Source organism: Mytilus galloprovincialis, chromosome 1 (genome assembly GCF_965363235.1).
Source record: "Mytilus galloprovincialis chromosome 1, xbMytGall1.hap1.1, whole genome shotgun sequence".
Classification (NCBI taxonomy): domain Eukaryota; kingdom Metazoa; phylum Mollusca; class Bivalvia; order Mytilida; family Mytilidae; genus Mytilus; species Mytilus galloprovincialis.
Genome location: NC_134838.1, coordinates 92,611,657 through 92,630,166, shown reverse-complemented (window position 1 = coordinate 92,630,166; position 18,510 = coordinate 92,611,657). Strand labels below are relative to the sequence as shown.

The window sequence follows — 18,510 nt, the reverse complement described above, 5'->3', positions numbered from 1 at the left end:
ATCCTATGCCCTTTAAAGTCACATGGTCAAAACAAATACACAAATATACATTTGTGCATGTTATGCATTCTTTTTGATTAAGAGATAATATCTGATGCAAAATTTCATATTTATGATTTCTGTTTGTCCAATGAAATTCCCATTGCAATTTTCCCATGAATTACAGATCAGATCATCTGAGCTTTCTCAAATTTTTTCTATAATCACCACAAGATTATTTGCAACCACTGAGATTTGGTAGTCTTGTTTTTCCAGGAAGCTCTCCCAAGATGGAATTTGTACAAACTTGACCTTGATTCTGTATAAAATTATAGTTATAAAAGATAATATACAGGAGCAAACTTTTCACGTCAGAAAAAAAACAAATAATTATTTTTAAAAAGCAAAGAAAAGAAGGAAAGATTACAATGGGCTTTCTTTTTCATATGCTTGTTCATTTTATGTAGAAACCATTGGAATAACTTAGATCACGCTTTACTATTTACCCTGAACTTCCAATTTTGTCTTGAAAGCTTACCCTCTGTGTGTATGTCAATACTTTAACTTGTTTGTGCTTTATATATTGTATATGTAATAGTGATTAGGTATGCTGATAATTGTTAGAAGTAATCATTAGAAAAATTGTTAGATATCCAGGGCTCACGCTACCAGGCGACTTGGGCGAAGAAGTCGCCTTCCCGACCGTCACTTCGCTTTCCCCGACCCCCAAAAGCGAAATCAAGTCGCCCTGTTCTTGACGATAGTCGCTTTCAGTAGCTTCCGTCATCGGACATTTTCAATTTTTACCAAGTTGATGAAACATCAATTTTTTACTGATAATTAAAGAAATTCAGACATAAACGATTCATTATCTTTAGAAAAGAGGTTGAAGCATTGTCTTCGCAGTGTGTAGCAGGTTATTTGATAAAAATACAACTTTTTATCACTTCGTGCATTTCCGCAAGTTTCAATGCTTGTTACTCGAAAACGTACATCAACCTAAATTTCGGCGGCAAAATGAGTTTGTTACTTCATTTAAACGTGAAAAAAGTTGCCTCCAGTAAATGTTTAATCCATTTATTGCATTAAAACCGTCATGTTCCTTTCCAAATAACTTGTCAAACATCGTTTATTTTTGTAAATTTTCTTGCATTCGTCCGCCATTGACCGATTTCTAAACTACGGATCTGAACCGGACCAGCTATGACCGAAATCCGTACTTTTACAATAACGGATGGAACAGCTGACCGAAGAATATTGATCCCAAAGGGGAAAATTACGCATTCCACACGCATTAAGAGACTTTTGGTTACATCTAATTGATTGGTGTATATAATTCCCTATATTTTTTTATGGTTTGTTTCAAACTATTGATTAAAGTTGCTTAACTCTGAGACTATTATACTAATATCAATATATTATGGCCCAGCTTAATAACTTTTATATTTTTTTATGAGAAACACTGAATTTCATACACAAGATAATTTTTAATTAAATTGTAATTGATATATTATAATTTCTTTACATTTTTTAAAATATTTTTTTTTTTTAGTGCTAGATATCTAGTTGGTAGCTTCTCACAAGAACCTTAAGTTTCAAATGTTACTTTATTTGTAATGTTTTACTCATATGAATTGAACAACATAAAAAGAACATTATTTACATATGGCCCTTTATACTATTGTAAAATCCAAACATTGTAGCGCACCGCGCGAATGAGCACTTCTCTTTCAAATCTCACCACTTCTCCCTATCAGTTTCAAAAAGAGAAGTCACTTCTCCCTATAATTCTGAAGTAGTGTGAGCCCTGGATATCAAGTTTTGATTTTGGAATTATTTGTACATTTTTGTTGTCACAAAATATTTTCTGTTTTATAATATGTTATTTTTGTAGCTCTTGCTGATATACTTTTGAATCAACCACAAGCTAAGATATTGGTAGGAGATCCACATCAACAGATTTATGCCTTCAGGGGAGCTGTAAATGCTATGGGAAGAGTATCAGCAACAAATGTCTTCTACCTCACTCAAGTAAGGAAAATCACATGATTATACTAGAAACAAATCTCTAAGGCCACACCAATTTAATTTCTTGTTCTACAGGTTTTTGGACTTCAAAAATTGGGGCGAGCGAGCGATTTGAAAATTTTAATAAAAAAATATTTAATTTTTAAATTTTTTAGGCGAAGCTTGAAAAGTAAAGGCGACCAATTATAATCTTTTTTTGTAAACATAAAATAGTAGGTTTTGACAATCTTAAAACTTGATTTATCACTTGTACTTTGACATTTTTTTAATTTATGAAGTATTTTTTCCCTGTTCACCAAGAAATAATTGTATAATTAAATCTGATCTATATATGTATGTGTGACTGACAATGAGACAATTCTCCATCTAAGTGGCATAATCAGGTTGGGAACAACCCCTTTATGTTATAAATATCCTTTTTTTTAGGGGTCAATATAAGTTATAATATATTTCTTTGTAAAAAACACTTTTAAGTATAAAAGGGCTCATATTTTCCCCAAAAACTATATATCTATCTTGTATTAAATGGTCAAAACATGATCAAGAATTTTGTAATATTCCTTCACTTCAACCATGTTAACACATTTACTTTAACAGTTTAAAATTATTAAAAAAAAGTTGACCCCTAGAAAAGTTGTTTAAAATTTGATGTATTTCTCCTCTTTTTGAGTAAAAAATTCTAAGTGTTCAAAGTTTTTGTATAGTAGCACTATACAAATCCTTGGTATTTCTATTTCCTTTTCTACAACAGTAAAAAGACCCCTTGCTGAGGGAGGGTTGTTCCCAACCTGATAATAACAAACACAGGTCAAAGTACGGCCTTTACACAGGGCTTCGATCCAGATCAAACTGCAAGCTATAAGGGACCCCAAAATTATTAGTGTACACAATTCGAACAGGAAAACCAACTATCTAATTGAAATATCCGAACAGGAAAATACCAATGACCCACATCAACAAACGATAACTGCTGAACAACATGCCCCTGAATCAATTAGGAAAGGTCCATACACATGCAGTGGCTATGGATAGTCTTGTTTCGCAGCATACAATATAATTGCAGTTGAATCCTTCAGAAGTTCTTTGTACTTTATTCTATTCTAATAACGAAAATTTCTTGATTAATAACGAAAATTTCTTGATAGGGAATATAAGTAAGGGGAAGAAAAACCAATGTTTTGTTCTGTATAGGTATTTCCACTGCTATATATTTATATCGGAGCACTCCCACGTGGGATAAATTGCTTTCATGCTGAAACAAATATTCTCACAGATATTTACACAGTGTGATGGGGTGCTTATAGGTTTTAAATCGTTATATACAGGTTAGACTGTGTTCTAAAAAACAAATGCTGATATCTTTTTATAATATTTACAAAAAAACGATGCAGGAAATAGACATGATTACATTTCCAGATGCGGGAAGTTGGAATATAAAAAAAATTTTAAAAATCTGTTTTGAAACAAATAGGTGCAAGAGGGTCCGTCGAACAAGGAATTAAATTGGTGTAGCCTAAAGGGAAGAATTGAAATATATAGTTTCATTTACCGACTAAGAAATTTTGGTTTTCAGGCACATTTTTCACTTAAGATTAATGGCGAAGCAGACACTTGGCGGTTGTGAAGGTTTTAACTTTTAACACATTGACTGGTAATTTATTATCAAAAATATAGGAAGAATTTTACTTTGAATTAAGAATTTGGAACTTTTTAAGATACTCTGAATTAAAGTTCATGATGAGTTTGTTTATTTGATAAATCTGAATGTCAATACATGTATTTAAATTCAATATGTTTTAAACTTAATACTATTTAAATTTAATACTTTTTCAATTAGTCTTTTAGATTTGGACCAGAAATAGCACAGATAGCTATGTGCTGTCTAGAAACCTTGAAGAGAGAGAAAAAGAAAACACTTGTTGGAAATGGAAAAAAATGTAAGTTGTGTGCTTTACTTATTGGATTGACATGGCCTATACATGATATTCAAAGAACTGTTAGAGAGTATAAATAACATTGTTGGAAATCTTAATGTATGTGTATTTCAATACTTCTAACCTGAATTTATGATGGTGATTACAGACTTTTCTTACTTTCTGAAAATAATTATATCTTGTCCATTAAAGTGCAGTCCTCTAAACTGAAGGGGACAAAAAGTGTATAATTAAACCAAATATGGCATCCTCTTTTATATAATTTTACTGAGAGTACTGAAAATAATAGGGTATATGATATGTCTCTATTATAAACGATGATTCACAGGGTATATTTCAGTATGGGGCTATGATGTTTTATCCCTGTCTGTCTGTGTCTGTCCTTCCATATCAAGAAATTTTCATATTTTCCCCAGGAACTTCAAAGAACTTTCTGATATTTGGTATTGTGATCCATGTTAGCATATTATACTAATGATGTGTTTTAAGATTCATTAGTCATCAACTAAGTTCCTGCTAACCAAATTTTTATATCTTCTCACACATAATAAAATTTTTGTTGCATTTTCCTCGGGAACCATGAATCAGAGCACCCCTGCAATTTGGTATCGGTTTTCATGTGAATACATGTGATGTATTTCCATAGTCAAAGCTCATCAACTTCCTGTTAACCAAATACTTATTAATGGGATTTCATTAGATAGTAAGCTAGAGCTCACAGTAAAACATGTATTTTTTCCATTCAGGTGAAGTAACTGGAAGCACAGTAGGTCAAGTGGCCATTATCTGTAGAACAAATGCCACTGTTTTTGATGAAGCTGTCAAGATATGTCGCATGAATGATGATGACATCAAAGTAGGATTTGTTGGAGTAAGTTATACATTATTTGTTGATGATTAATATATTTTCACGTAAACAGAGACTTATATATTTGGTCAAAAATTATTATGAACCATTGATTGTGTGGTATGATTTTTAATTAGAAAACTTATAATCCACCTAACACTAAAACAGCTAAAACTGAATGTGAACAATAGCCTTGGATTATTATTGTGACTGGACTTAGTGTTGAAGTCCTTCCTTGACATTTGTATAAAATAAATAACAAATCGCCATTTGTTTTATTGACCAATCTGATCAATTCAACTCCTATATGAATTATAAGACTATAAAGAAAGTCAGGTGAAGATATAACTAGAAACTTGGAATATAAATCTGTCCCTTTCTTTTACTGTTGAGTACAATTAACATTGTTAGGAGACCAATGTAAAGTATATATGTCTGTCTAGCTCTAGTAGCAGGGTTCATATTAACGTGACCTCATTTTCATGGTTCATGGTTATTTTTAAGATATTGTGGTTTGATCTATTTCTCGGGTTCTTAAAGCCATATGACCACTATTTGGTGTATGTCCAAGTATGGAATTCCTTTTTATAAATCATTGATATTAATGTCAAGGATGTACTTAAGTCAGGTTTAGTTTTGCCAGATGTTCAGAAAACCTGTTTTTTTCTACAATACACGGTAAAATATTTTGCCCCAAAACACCCATTTTTTCTTTTCATTACTATTTTATTAAATCAACTTAGAGCATCCTTAAGTTAATGTGATACTTGTAAATTAGGAAAATGTTTCATGAAGATACAAAGTTGTGCTGTGAGAGAGTAAAATTTAAAAAAAGGAACAGGTTCATGAAATTAAGATATATGGAATGACTTATTACCCACATATTAATAATTTATTAATTTATGATTTTAAGGGAGCAGATGGTTTTGGATTTGACAGAATACTGGATATATATATATTAACGATGTCATATCAACAGAGAATAAAAGGTATGGAACATATTGAAGATAAATGTTATGTGTCAAGTTACACTACAGTCAGATTTAAAAAAAAAAATAACTTGTAACATTTTACAATTTACAATTGGTAAACAAATAGAATGGAAACAAGATTAAACCGTATTTAGGAACTAACTATCATGTCTATATATCATTTGCCTTGAAATAGGAACAACTTTATCAAGGATGTTTAAGATAAGTGTGCATATATAGCAACCACCTAAGTCTGATTTTTTTTTAAATATTATTAAACTGTTTAGAAATTTTATAAATGTTCTATGTTTTTTAAATGGTTTTTGTGTAGATCTTGATATAGAACAGGACTATTTCATTCTTACATATTGATTAACCCTCAAGTTAAGTTTTAGAAATTAGTATTTTGTTATAGAAATATATGGAGGTTAAAATAGACAATGGAAATGAGGAATGTGTCAAAGAAACAACAACCTGACCAAAAGCAAAACAATGCCCAAGGCCACCAATGGGTCATCAACAACAGTGAGAAAATCCAGCACCTGAATAAGGCTTCAGCTGGCCTTTGAATAGAAATGTGTTCCAGTTCAGCTAAAATATAAGTCACAAAAATCTTCAAAACATATATAAAATGAACCAATATTGAAAAAAATACACAAGACTAACAAAAGCAAAAACAACCTACAATATTCAATTTATCTACCTTAAGAATCCATTAACTTCTGGTAACAGGGACCTTCACTGAGATAGCTGTGTCAATTGAGTAATTGTTAACTGTGTGTTTGCAATACTGTTGTTGAATAAAAAATAAAATCATTTCAGAACACAGAGTTATTGAGGACAGACTGATAAGTAAATTTAAAAACATGTGGGAGTTTGAGAAGTATGCAAATAATACCCTAGACTGTGAACTATTGGGGAAGATAAAGATTGTGAAGACTTACAGCATTGATACACCTGTATATATCAACAAAATACTCAGTAAATGTGTGACAGATCTTAAGGATGCAGGTATGGTGTTAATTTATAAATATAACATCCCAGATTTTATCAATTTAGTACTTGTGTGACAGATCCCAAGAAGGCATGTATTATGAAAACTACCGTTATAACATACTAGGTTATATTAACAAAATACTATATTTGGTGTATTGTATGATTATACATCTTGCTTCAAAGAAGCATGGGTTAAACAATTTTAATACCCGTCAGCCGCCAGTAATTTTCGTTTTCTTATGCTATCTTAATTTCTTTATAATGGATTGCAACCTTCCTTAAATGTATGGTCACATATAATGATAGGAAGAAACCTAATTGATTTTGAGGTCAAAGGTCAAGGTCACACTAGAAATTTACTGAAATTGGTGCAAAAAAGTGGTTTCCAGATGCCCAATTAAATACAATACATGGAATTGCAAACTTGCTTGGATATATGGTCACATATTGTGAGAGGAGGTACACTATATAGATTTTGAAGTTATTCTGTATAAAGTGAAGGTCAAAATTACTGAAACGTGTGCAGAGAAGTGGTATTAGGATGTATTATGTGAGATTGACATTTTTTAAGATATGTGGTCATATACAATTAGAGAAAGAAATAATTTATGATTGAGTCACTTGATTTTATAAGTCCCCTGGTCTTCAATGGATATTATAACTTGGAAATTTTGAGAATGAATTTTACTTGCTTGATTAAATATTAATATCTATATTTATGACAAAAATAAGGGCACTTGTAGGTAAAGTTTTTTGCTAAGTGTTATCTTTTGCAAGCTTTAGTCTGATGAGTATTGAATTATATGCTGTGACTTTTTCAGATTTTGTATTGTCGACTGCTCACAAAGCTAAGGGGTTAGAATTTAGTACAGTAAAAGTTACAGATGATTATGGTGTTGAACCCATTCTAAAGAGGTATTATGGGAATAAACCTCAAATAGCTCAGCTACCAATATGTCCAGGTATGTACAGGATTTGAAACTGTTTTTGCATTTTCTATCTAATGATAGTAAAGATGAGTTTTAGTCTCATGAATAAGAAAATCTCATTTGTTAAACGCACAGAGGTAAAAAAAAGTTTATGTTAGATTAAAACAATGCTTGATATAAATGATTGATAGATTTAAGAAGATGGGGTATAAGTGCTATTGAGACAACTCTCCATCCAAGTCACAATTTGTAAAAGTAACCATTATAGGTCAAAGTACGATCTTCAACACCGATCTTTGGATTACAATAAACAGCAAGCAGCAAGCTATAATGGGCACCAAAAATGTTTAGTGTAAAACCATTCAAACAGGAAAACCAAAGGTCAAATCTATAAGAAAAAACAGGACACAATTATGAACCACATCAACAAAGTGATTTGCAAATTGTCACTAAGAAATTTGATTCTTACTGATATTATGTAATAAGTTAAGAAAATACAACTATATGATTTTTGTTTTTAATGATGATTTTGCTCTATTTATTTGCATATTTGAGTGAAACATAATAAATGGACATGTTTTATTGATCAACTTTGATTCTTAAATCTACATTTTATACTGAAAACTGAAGAAATTTTGAACATTATATTTCAGAGGCAATCTTGGCCCAAATTCTCATTTATGCAACTTACATTTAACTACCGTAGATATTGTTAAGTAATCAATATGTAATCAATGAAAAATTGATATAAAATTAAAAATGTAGTTTACTTTTTGCAGGTTATGTAAATACAGATGAAGGAAACCTTTTGTATGTAGCAGTTACCAGAGCTAAACATGCCTTACTCATGTCACCTATATTGAAAATTATTCTGGAATTATGTGGCGTAAGTTGATAAATTCCTTTGAAATATTTCACAGGGTCTTATCACTACACTTTTTGTAAAATCTCTGGAACCATGTTCAAAAACAGAGCTGAGAATCCCCTGCTTTCATGTTCAAAAACAGAGCTGAGAATCCCATACTTTCATGTTCAAAAACAGAGCTGAGAATCCCCTGTGTTCATGTTCAAGAACAGAGTTGGGAACCCCCTGTGTTCATGTTTAAGAAAAAGACTGAGAATCCCCTGTGTTCATGTCCAAAGTCAGAGCTGAGAATCCTCTGTGTTCATGTCCAACGTCAGAGCTGAGAATCCCCTGTGTTCACATCCAATGTCAGAGCTAAGAATTCTCTGTGTCCATGCCCAAGGCTAAAGCTGAACAATCCTGGAACCATGTTCAAGAACAGAGTTGACATTCCCGTTATTCATGTCCAAGGTCAGAGTTGAGAATTCCCTGTATTCATGTCCAAGGTCAGAGTTGAGAATTCCCTGTGTTAATGTCCAAGGTCAGAGCTGGGAACCCCCTGTGTTCATGTCCAAGGTAAGAGCTAAGAATTCCCTGTGTTCATGTCCAATGCCAGAGCTAAGGAATCACCTGTGTTCATGTCCAAGGTCAGAGCTGAGAATTCCCTATGTTTTTTTGTCCAAGGTAAGAGCTGGGAATCCCCAGTGTTCATGTACGAGGTCAGAGTTGAGAATTTCGTTGTGTTCATGTCCAAGGTCAGCTGGAAATCCCCTGTGTTTATGTCAAAGGTCAGAGCTGGGAATCCCCCTGTGTCCATAACCAAGGTCAGAGTTGAGAATCCTCTGTTTCCATATCCAGGTCAGAGCTGAGAATCCCCTGTGTTTAAGTGCAATGTCAGAGTGGGGAATCTCCTGTGTTCATGTCCAAGGTCAGAGCTGGGAATCCCCTTTGTCAAAGGCCAGAGCTGAAAAAATCAATTTGCCCAAAACATATTTTTTTGAGTTATCTAATCTTGAACTTGAATGGTATTAACTATAAGGGTAATTCCTGGACTTGAATTTTCCACCTAAGTGAGTAACTGTGTTAACATTTCATATTGGGATGTAATGGATATATTTGTATGATCTGATGTTGAGTTATACATGTATTAGGGTTCCTATTCATATTTTTTATCCACAAGTTATGTTATGTTTTCCAAATCTACACTCTTATCTACGCTTAAGAAATAATTCACTAGCTAAACAGAGATGAAAGTTATATGAAACTTCAAATTTAAAAAAAAAGTTGATTATGTTTTATATATACTTGAATGACCAATTTGTTCCAATACAAAGAATTTTTCACCAGTAGGGGACTATGTTTTGCCATGCATTCCTCACAGGATGCTTGTTATTATTGAATTTAAATTTGGCCATTTTACAACCAAATGGGCAGGAAAAGTTTTTAAGTAGACTTCTATTCAAGACTAAATGGTTTTTATTTGCTTTCCAATAATACTTTAAATTAACATGTAACACAACAATCATTAATATTTTTTTAGTATAAAACTTGTTATACCTATTGTATTTCCAAAATGTTTTGGTTTTAGGAAAGATTTGAACACCCAGTCCCTAGTCATCAACTCCAAGAACAAGGTATCGCCATGAAGTGCAGAGAGTCACAGCAAGAATTTAAACCTTATGCCCTCACCATACAGAAAGAAGTAGTAAAACTGGTAAGTAACATTGAAGATTTATAACTTTCATAAGGGAATTGGATTCAGTTTCAAATATTTTTGAGATTTTCTTTTCAAGACATCAAATATTCCTTTGTTAATTCTTTAGATTGGTAATCTTACACAATTTTTAAGTTTTAAAGATTTGAAATCCTGGGTTAAGATTCTGATATTTTTGATGTCATAAACAAAACTAACAACAATGGAACCTTGAACTTTCATTATTGTTTGAATAGTTATCTACCCTGAAACTGTGTCAGATCCCCTTGTTACAGGTTACTATCTAACTTTTACTCATGTTAGTGGTTGAATCTCTATAAAAAAGGTTATATGTGCTGTTAAACTGTACAGTGGATGCACTTTACCCTTAATTTTAAAACTTATAAGAGAAAAAAGAACATGAATATTTTATAAGTAGAAACTGGTTATTTCCCATAGCATTATACTTGACAAGCCAGAATTTTGCCTTTTAGATTGTTGGAACTATGTACTGTATCTTTTTAAACCAGATGAAATAGTCTGTTTTTATACAACCGCAAAAACAATTAATGTTCGTGTAATGGTATGATGTCGTCGTCCGAAGACACATTTGGTGTCTGGATAATAACTTTAGTTTAAGTTTATTTTATAAAAAGGTTCAATACCTCAAAAGGAAAGTTGGGATTGATTTTTGGGATGATGGTTCCAACTGTTTTGGAATTAGGGACCCAAAAGGGGCTCAAAACAAGCATTTTTCTACTTTCAGGATATCAACTTGTGTATAAGTATTTCAATTGCTTTAAAATTGTACCACAATGTTTAATACCACAGGTAGAAGGTTTGGAGTGATTTTGGGGTTTATGGTTCCAAAGGTTTAGGAATTTGGGGCCAAAAAAGGGGCCCAAATAAGCATTTTTGTATTTTCAGTCTATAACTTGTGTTTAAATGTTTAAATCTCTCTGAAATTATATTACAAGGTTCCTTACCATAAAGGTATGGTTATGACTTGAAATGTTTTGGAATTAGGGGCAAAAAAAAGGGGAAAACTAGGTTTTTCTGGTCAATGGACAATTAAGACAATTTAAAAGCAGCATAAAGGGAGGTAATTCAAAAATATTTAACATGCAATGTTGGGTATGTTCAGATTTACCTCCTTTACACTACTTGTAAATTATGTATAAAGAAATGTCAGGTTTTGGACTAATTGCAAAAAAAGGGGGGTGGTAGTAGTTTTCATTCCAATTTTTTGAAAAGTTTGAAGAAGAAATCTTTAACTGCACAATATTGTTTAATAGATTTGTAAGATCTTGACATTTGTTTTGTGTCAGAAACTCATATTATGTCAAAAATATGATCACAATCCAAATTTAGAGCTGTATAAAGCTTGAATGTTGTGTCCATACTTGCCCCAACTGTTCAGAGTTCGACCTCTGCTGTTGTATAAAGCTGCACCCTGCGGAGCACCTGGTTAAAATAATAATTTTTATACAACTGCCAAAAAAATTTTGGGATTGTTTAATGGTATGCTGTTGTCTGCATCGTCGTTGTCCAAAGACACATTTGGTTTCCAGACAATACCGGTAACTTTAATTAACGTGAATGGATCTCTTTACAATTCAATAAGAAGGTTCAATACAACAAAAGGAAGGTTGGAATTGATTTTGGGGATGATGGTCCCAAACGATTTTCTACTTTCAGGATAATAACATGTGTTTAAATATTTCAATTGCTCTGAAATTGTACCACAATGTTTAATACCTCAAGTAGAAGGTCTGGATTCATTTTAGGGGTTATGGTGCCAACCTTTTAGGAATAAAGGGCCAAAAAGGGGTCAAAACAAGCATTTTTATACGACCGGAAAAATTGAAATTTTTTTGGTTGTATAATGGTATCACGTTAGCTTCGTCGTCTGCATCGTCGTCGTCGTCGTCCGAATACTTTTAGTTTTCGCACTCTAACTTTAGTAAAAGTGAATAGAAATCTATGAAATTTTAACACAAGGTTTATGACCACAAAAGGAAGGTTGGGATTGATTTTGGGAGTTTTGGTCCTAACATTTTAGGAATTAGGGGCCAAAAAGGGCCCAAATAAGCGTTTTCTTGGTTTTCGCACTATAACTTTAGTTTAAGTAAATAGAAATCTATGAAATTTTGACACAATGTTAATGGCCACAAAAGGAAGGTTAGGATTGATTTTGGGAGTTGAGGTCCAAACAGTTTAGGAATAAGGGGCCCAAATAAGCATTATTCTTGGTTTTCGCACCATAACTTTAGTATAAGTAAATAGAAATCTATGAAATTTAAACACAAGGTTTATGACCATAAAAGGAAGGTTGGGTTTGATTTTGGGAGTTTTGGTCTCAACAGTTTAGGAATAAGGGGTCCAAAGGGTCCAAAATTGAACTTTGTTTGATTTCATCAAAAATTGAATAATTGGGGTTCTTTGATATGCCAAATCTAACTGTGTATGTTGATTCTTAATTTTTGGTCCTGTTTTTAAATTGATCTACATTAAAGTCCAAAAGGTCCAAAATTAAACTAAGTTTGATTTTAACAAAAAATGAATTCTTGGGCTTTTTTGATATGCTGAATCTAAACATGTACTTAGATTTTTGATTATGGGCCCAGTTTTCAAGTTGGTTCAAATCAGGATTCAAAATTATTATATTAAGTATTGTGCATTAGCAAGAAATTTTCAGTTGCACAGTAATTAGCAATAGCAAGAAATCTTCAATTGCACAGTATTGTGCAATAGCAAGAAATTTTCAATTGCACAGTATTGCGCAATAGCAAGAAATCTTCAATTGCACAGTATTTTGCAATAGCAAATATTTTCAGTTGCACAGTATTGTGCAATAGCAAGAAATATCTAATTGCACAATATTGTGCAATAGCAAGAAATTTTCAATTGGAGTTATCTTTCTTTGTCCAGAAACATTTTTTTGAGAGGATTAATATTCAACATCATAGTGAATTGCTCAAAGGCAAAAAAAATATTTTAAGTTCATTAGACCACATTCATTCTGTGTCAGAAACCTATGCTGTGTCAACTATTTAATCACAATCCAAATTTAGAGCTGAATCCAGCTTGAATGTTGTGTCCATACTTACCCAAACCGTTCAGGGTTCAACCTCTGCGGTCGTATAAAGCTGCGCCCTGCAGAGCATCTGGTTGTAGTTTCTGGACAATAACTTGTAAGTGTTGGGATCTCTCTGCCATTGTACCACAAAGTTCAATATCACAAAAGGAAGGCTGGGATTTAGTGTGGGGGTAATTGCTTCAAGGGGGATTCAAAAAGTTTGGAATGGGGTGTTCTGAATTTTTTTAGGGGTTCAATTTAATTTTTTTTAATTTTTCAAATTTCAAATTTTTTTAAAGTTTCAGCACAGTATTGCGCAATAGATTTGTAAGATTTTGACATTTGTTTTGTGTCAGAAACCTATATTATGTCAAACATTTGATTACATTTCAAATTCAGACAGTATCAATTATTGAATATTGTGCCCAAATTTGCCCCAACTGTTCAGGGTACAACCTCTGTGGTCGTATCAGGCTGCACTCAGCGAAGCATTTTATAATCATAAAGAAATCAATACCCCAGCAGTTGCAGGCTAAAAAAATTGCATTGAATTACTTGATTGGTTTAAATTTTTTGTTGCCATTTATTTTTTTCTTTCAGAGTGAAACCAAGATATTTTCAGGAGGAGTTATTTCACCACAAACAATTACCAACTTCAGGAAAGAACTGAGCCAGTTATATGGATTCTGTTGAACACAGTAATGAATCTTTACTAACTTGAACTTGATGGTCATTTTGGGTGAAAAATCTAAAGCCCCAATGTCACTGTAACATAACATGTATTCATATATTTTTTACACAATACACTATACACAAATTATATGTTGGTTCAGAATTTGGGGAAAAAATATGAAATAAAACAGACTTTTCATAAATTTTGTGTTCACATCTTGTTCATTAAAGCAACTGCCTGTAAGTTGAGGTTCTGATCCAATGTGTACAGCTTGTGTAATTATTCATAACATTTAAAGTGGAATCTTATTAGCATTCACAAATTTATTTTTTACTCATGTGTTTGTTCTACTCATTTAAATACACGAAGTTAATTTATTAAAACATACATAGTTTGTTTGTTGGATCTTATATCAATATCTAAGCAAAGCAGATTTTGAATTAAATTTCTTTTTTTAAATTTATGGTTATTGTCAACTACATAACTACACAAAAAAATATAACAACATGAACATATGTATTTTTATAGTACAGTCAGGGTGCTAATTGAACAAGTTTTTTCATTTACTTTTTAAAGTAGATAATATAATACTTCTACATGTATAAGTAAAATTGTTTTATTCATATTTACTTATAAGGTTTAAAATAATAATTTATCTCCCCAGAATTTTCTAAAAAAATGTGCTTGTATAACTAATTTTTGTTTACAATTCCTAAAATTACTGAGTCTGATATTAGGGCTATTTGGGGCATACCAGAATAGAACCATACATGTAGCATTAGTTTTAGTGAATATGTTTGTCTTTATTTTGTTAAGCATGTTACAGTAATTTACAAAGATGTATGAAGTAAAATCACAAAAATACTGAACTCAGAGGAAAATCAATTCGGAAAGTCTATAATCACATGGCAAAATCAAATAACAAAACGCATCAAAAACGAATGGACAAGAACTGTCATATTCCTGACTTGGTACAGGCATTTTCAAATGTAGAAAATGGTGGATTGAACCTGGTTTTATAGCTAGCTAAACCTCTCACTTGTATGACAGTCGCATCGAATTCCATTATATAGTCACCGATACGTGAACAAAACAAACAGACATAATAGGTAAAAATGTCAAAATAGGGGTACAGCAGTCAACATTGTGTTATCATCTTAATCACTATAAAAACAACAAATGTAACGAAGAAGCACAAAAAGGCATACATCAAATTAACATCCTCATTTTGATTATATTATACGATTATATTTGTCTATGTAAAATGCACCCATCAAGGAAGGAGGGTATGGGTAAAGATGAACAAGTCATTTAAATGATGCTAAATATAATGCATAATGATTATTACATAGTCCAGTTTTCATTCATGTACAAATGTATTACCGGTATTTAGTCGAAGTTTTCATTCATGTACAAATGTATTACCGGTATTTAGTCGAAGTTTTCACTCGTATAATTATATTTTTTTGTTATTTATGCAATGATGATAAAAATCAGGGTGATTTTATTTGTCGATCTGTATAGTGGGTATATGGATTGCCCATCATACTTTTACACTGGAACCTTTTTATTGCTCAGAATATTCACAAGATGAACATATTGATAAGGATTTAGGAGGCTTGATTTCCTTAAATTTTTCACAAAATAACACCCTGTAGCATTTTAAAGAATGTTTATACACATGCAAGGATGTCACTTTTTCACTTATTATTGGTTATTGTTGCATAGTCATGTTTTATAACAATTTGGATATACAGCATACAGCACATTGATTGTGCTTAACCCTTTCCTCCATGGAATTTTTTTCTCTCACATACTTGATTCCCATAGGATTTTTTCATTTCCATCTTATACCATTTGTTCTGGGCTCTGAAATAGATATGCAGTTGTCAATAAAAAAAAATTCGTCAGGTTTAAAGTATTAATGCATTGTGAAAACGAATATTTCATCAATGAAATTCAAGTCAGATATTCTTATGAATGTCCTTTTCATATTGGAAACAATTTGTTTTAAGTCTGATTCAGACATTTTGTAGTCAAAGTGTTTTAACTGAGGTACTACACAGGCGTCAAAAGGCGTCACTATGGAGGAAAGGGGTGGCGTCAAAATGCGTCATTATGGAGGAAAGGGTTAACCTCTCCACAGAAACAGTTTAACCAAAAAACAAAGCTGCAATACTAGGGTATCATTTGTGATTTCAGTTACAACAGTTTTAAACAAGAGTAAAACATCCTATATGGAAAAACAGAAGTTGATTTTTATTATCCATAGGTTGAATAGTAAAATATGTTATTATAAATTATAACATTTTATCTAGGATCCTTTTTTTTTTTACAAGAAATTTTAAGTTTTAAATTGAACTAAAGATTTTACAAATTTTAAGTTTTCATCAGATTTTATTAAGTATTATTTGTTAGTGGAGCAGTTTACTTGCTAGTCAAACAGTTATGTTATATATATTTGTTAAATAGTTTACAAGTTTTATATAATATGTGTTTTAGTTTTCATCTTAGATTACAAGTTGACATAATATGTGCTTAAGCTTTTTTCTTAGATTTTACAGAAGTATAGATTCTATTGTGTGTAACATTTTTTAGCATGATATATTTTCTGACATTCATTTATTGATTTTTTGATAAGATTTTGTGTTGATTTCAATTTTCACATAACCATCTTATACCATTTGTTCTGGGCTCTGAAATAGATATGCAGTTGTCAAAGATTTGTTTCAAAAGATATGGAGCCATATTTGATATATATACTAGAATGAAAACTCAATAAGATTATTTGCAAATCATTGGTTTTATGAAACAAAATAATTTCTTTCTAGTATAAAACGAATTTAATATAAAATATTAAAAAGTTTTAAATCTCAAGAATTTTACAAAAAAAAAGCTTTTCTGTGTAATTTATGATTTTATTACTAATAAAACTTAATTATAGTCAAGCACTAATGAAAAATAATTTTGTTAAAAAAATGAGAAAGTTTCTTCTTTAAATTTTAATAAGTATTCTGATATAAATTTGCAGCTTTTTGTCATAGTTTAATTTGTATTATTTAAGGCCACAGTTTTGGTTGTTTAAATTTGAAATATGTTTTGTTGTCATAAACTATTTTTTATTTTATGTTTTTGTGTGAAAAACATTGCATCTAATAAGTTTTTGTTCTACCATGTTAGTTATTGTATAATATCTTTTTGGATATTTGCTTTAGAGAGAATATTTTCACAATTATAAGGAAGATTGATGAAACATATATTAGGGATGCCATTGATTTTTTTTTAATACATTGTATTGTTTTAGTTTAGTTGTTACATTTTTTGTATGTTTTTAAATAAAACATGGGTCAGTGGTTGCTGGTTGTTACTTTTCTGAACCTTTTCATATGCTTATGTGTACTTTTGATATTTGAACTAAGTGTCACTTGCACTAGCACCAGCTGTTTGCATTTGTGCATATTTACAGTTAAACATAAGTCAAGAGACATTTAAGTTGTTTTCCTGGTAAATGTAACTTGATTGTTACAATTTTGGCTGGCCTACTTGATATGTGACAATATTATTTTTGTACTTTTGACACAGAGCTGTTTTGCTTCGGTCTTGCAGTCAGCTACTGATTATGTTCATTTTAAGTTTTCACCATTGTCATTCCATCACTGTAAGTTGTAATTCTAGCTTTACATGACTTATTTGTCCATCTTTACCCTTTATTTAGCTAAAAATTTCCATTTTTGAAAATGTTGGATTGCCTATAAGAATGCTTATCAGCCAAGACACACCTCGTGGTACAGGATTTTATCGGTGTGTTAATGACCCATTAGTTGTCGAATGTTTTCTGCTCTTTGGTCAGGTTGTTGTCTTTTTGACACTTTCCCCATTTCCATTCTCAATTTTATTATCAAAGATTGTCAACGTATTTCCCAGATTTTTATACGACCGCAAAATTTAAAATTTTTTTTGTCATATATTGGTATCACTTTGTCGTCGTCAGCTTTGTCAGAAGAGGGATGGTTTCTGGAAAATTTAACATAAGGATGATAACCATTAAAGGAAGGTTGGGATTGATTTTGGGGGTTTTGGTCTTAACAGTTTAGAAAAAGGGGTCAAAATAAGTATTTTTTCTAGTTTTGAGATAATAACTTGTGTGTAAGTGTATGGATCTTTCTGAAATTGTACCACAAGGTTCCATTCCCAAAAAGGAAGGTTGAGGTTGATTTTGGGGGTTATTGCTCAAACTGCTTAGGAATTGAGGGCCAAAAAGGGGCCAAAAACAATACTTTTCTAATACTTTGTATAAATTGCTTATTTCTTGACCAATTTCAATGGGGGTTATTCTTGAAATCTTGGGGATCTTAAATATGCTGAATCTAACCGTGTATTAAGTTCTTGGAATTTGGTCCCCATTTTTAAATTGGTCCACATGAGGTCCAATAGTTATCAAAAGTACCAGGATCATAATTTAGTACGCCAGACGTGCGTTTCGCCAAAGGGTCCTAAATTAAACTTTGTTTGATTTCAGCAAAAATTATAGTACAGA

At 31.6% G+C, this 18,510-nt stretch overlaps 1 protein-coding gene across 3 annotated transcripts in view; it reads left to right on the top strand.

Moving 5' to 3' along the window:
• The window catches only part of LOC143044941 (F-box DNA helicase 1-like), a 37,965-nt gene extending 20,639 nt beyond the window's left edge, over positions 1 to 17,326 (top strand). For all 3 annotated transcript variants that reach the window (XM_076217205.1, XM_076217213.1, XM_076217222.1), the window contains 9 exons: positions 1,874 to 2,010; positions 3,845 to 3,944; positions 4,688 to 4,812; positions 5,702 to 5,777; positions 6,582 to 6,770; positions 7,577 to 7,717; positions 8,464 to 8,570; positions 10,117 to 10,242; positions 13,901 to 17,326. In XM_076217205.1, coding sequence (XP_076073320.1) covers positions 1,874 to 2,010; positions 3,845 to 3,944; positions 4,688 to 4,812; positions 5,702 to 5,777; positions 6,582 to 6,770; positions 7,577 to 7,717; positions 8,464 to 8,570; positions 10,117 to 10,242; positions 13,901 to 13,993 — 1,094 coding nt within the window. In that variant the 3' untranslated portion in view covers positions 13,994 to 17,326. The remainder of the gene's footprint in view (positions 1 to 1,873; positions 2,011 to 3,844; positions 3,945 to 4,687; positions 4,813 to 5,701; positions 5,778 to 6,581; positions 6,771 to 7,576; positions 7,718 to 8,463; positions 8,571 to 10,116; positions 10,243 to 13,900) is intronic.
• Positions 17,327 to 18,510: the final 1,184 nt, after the last annotated feature.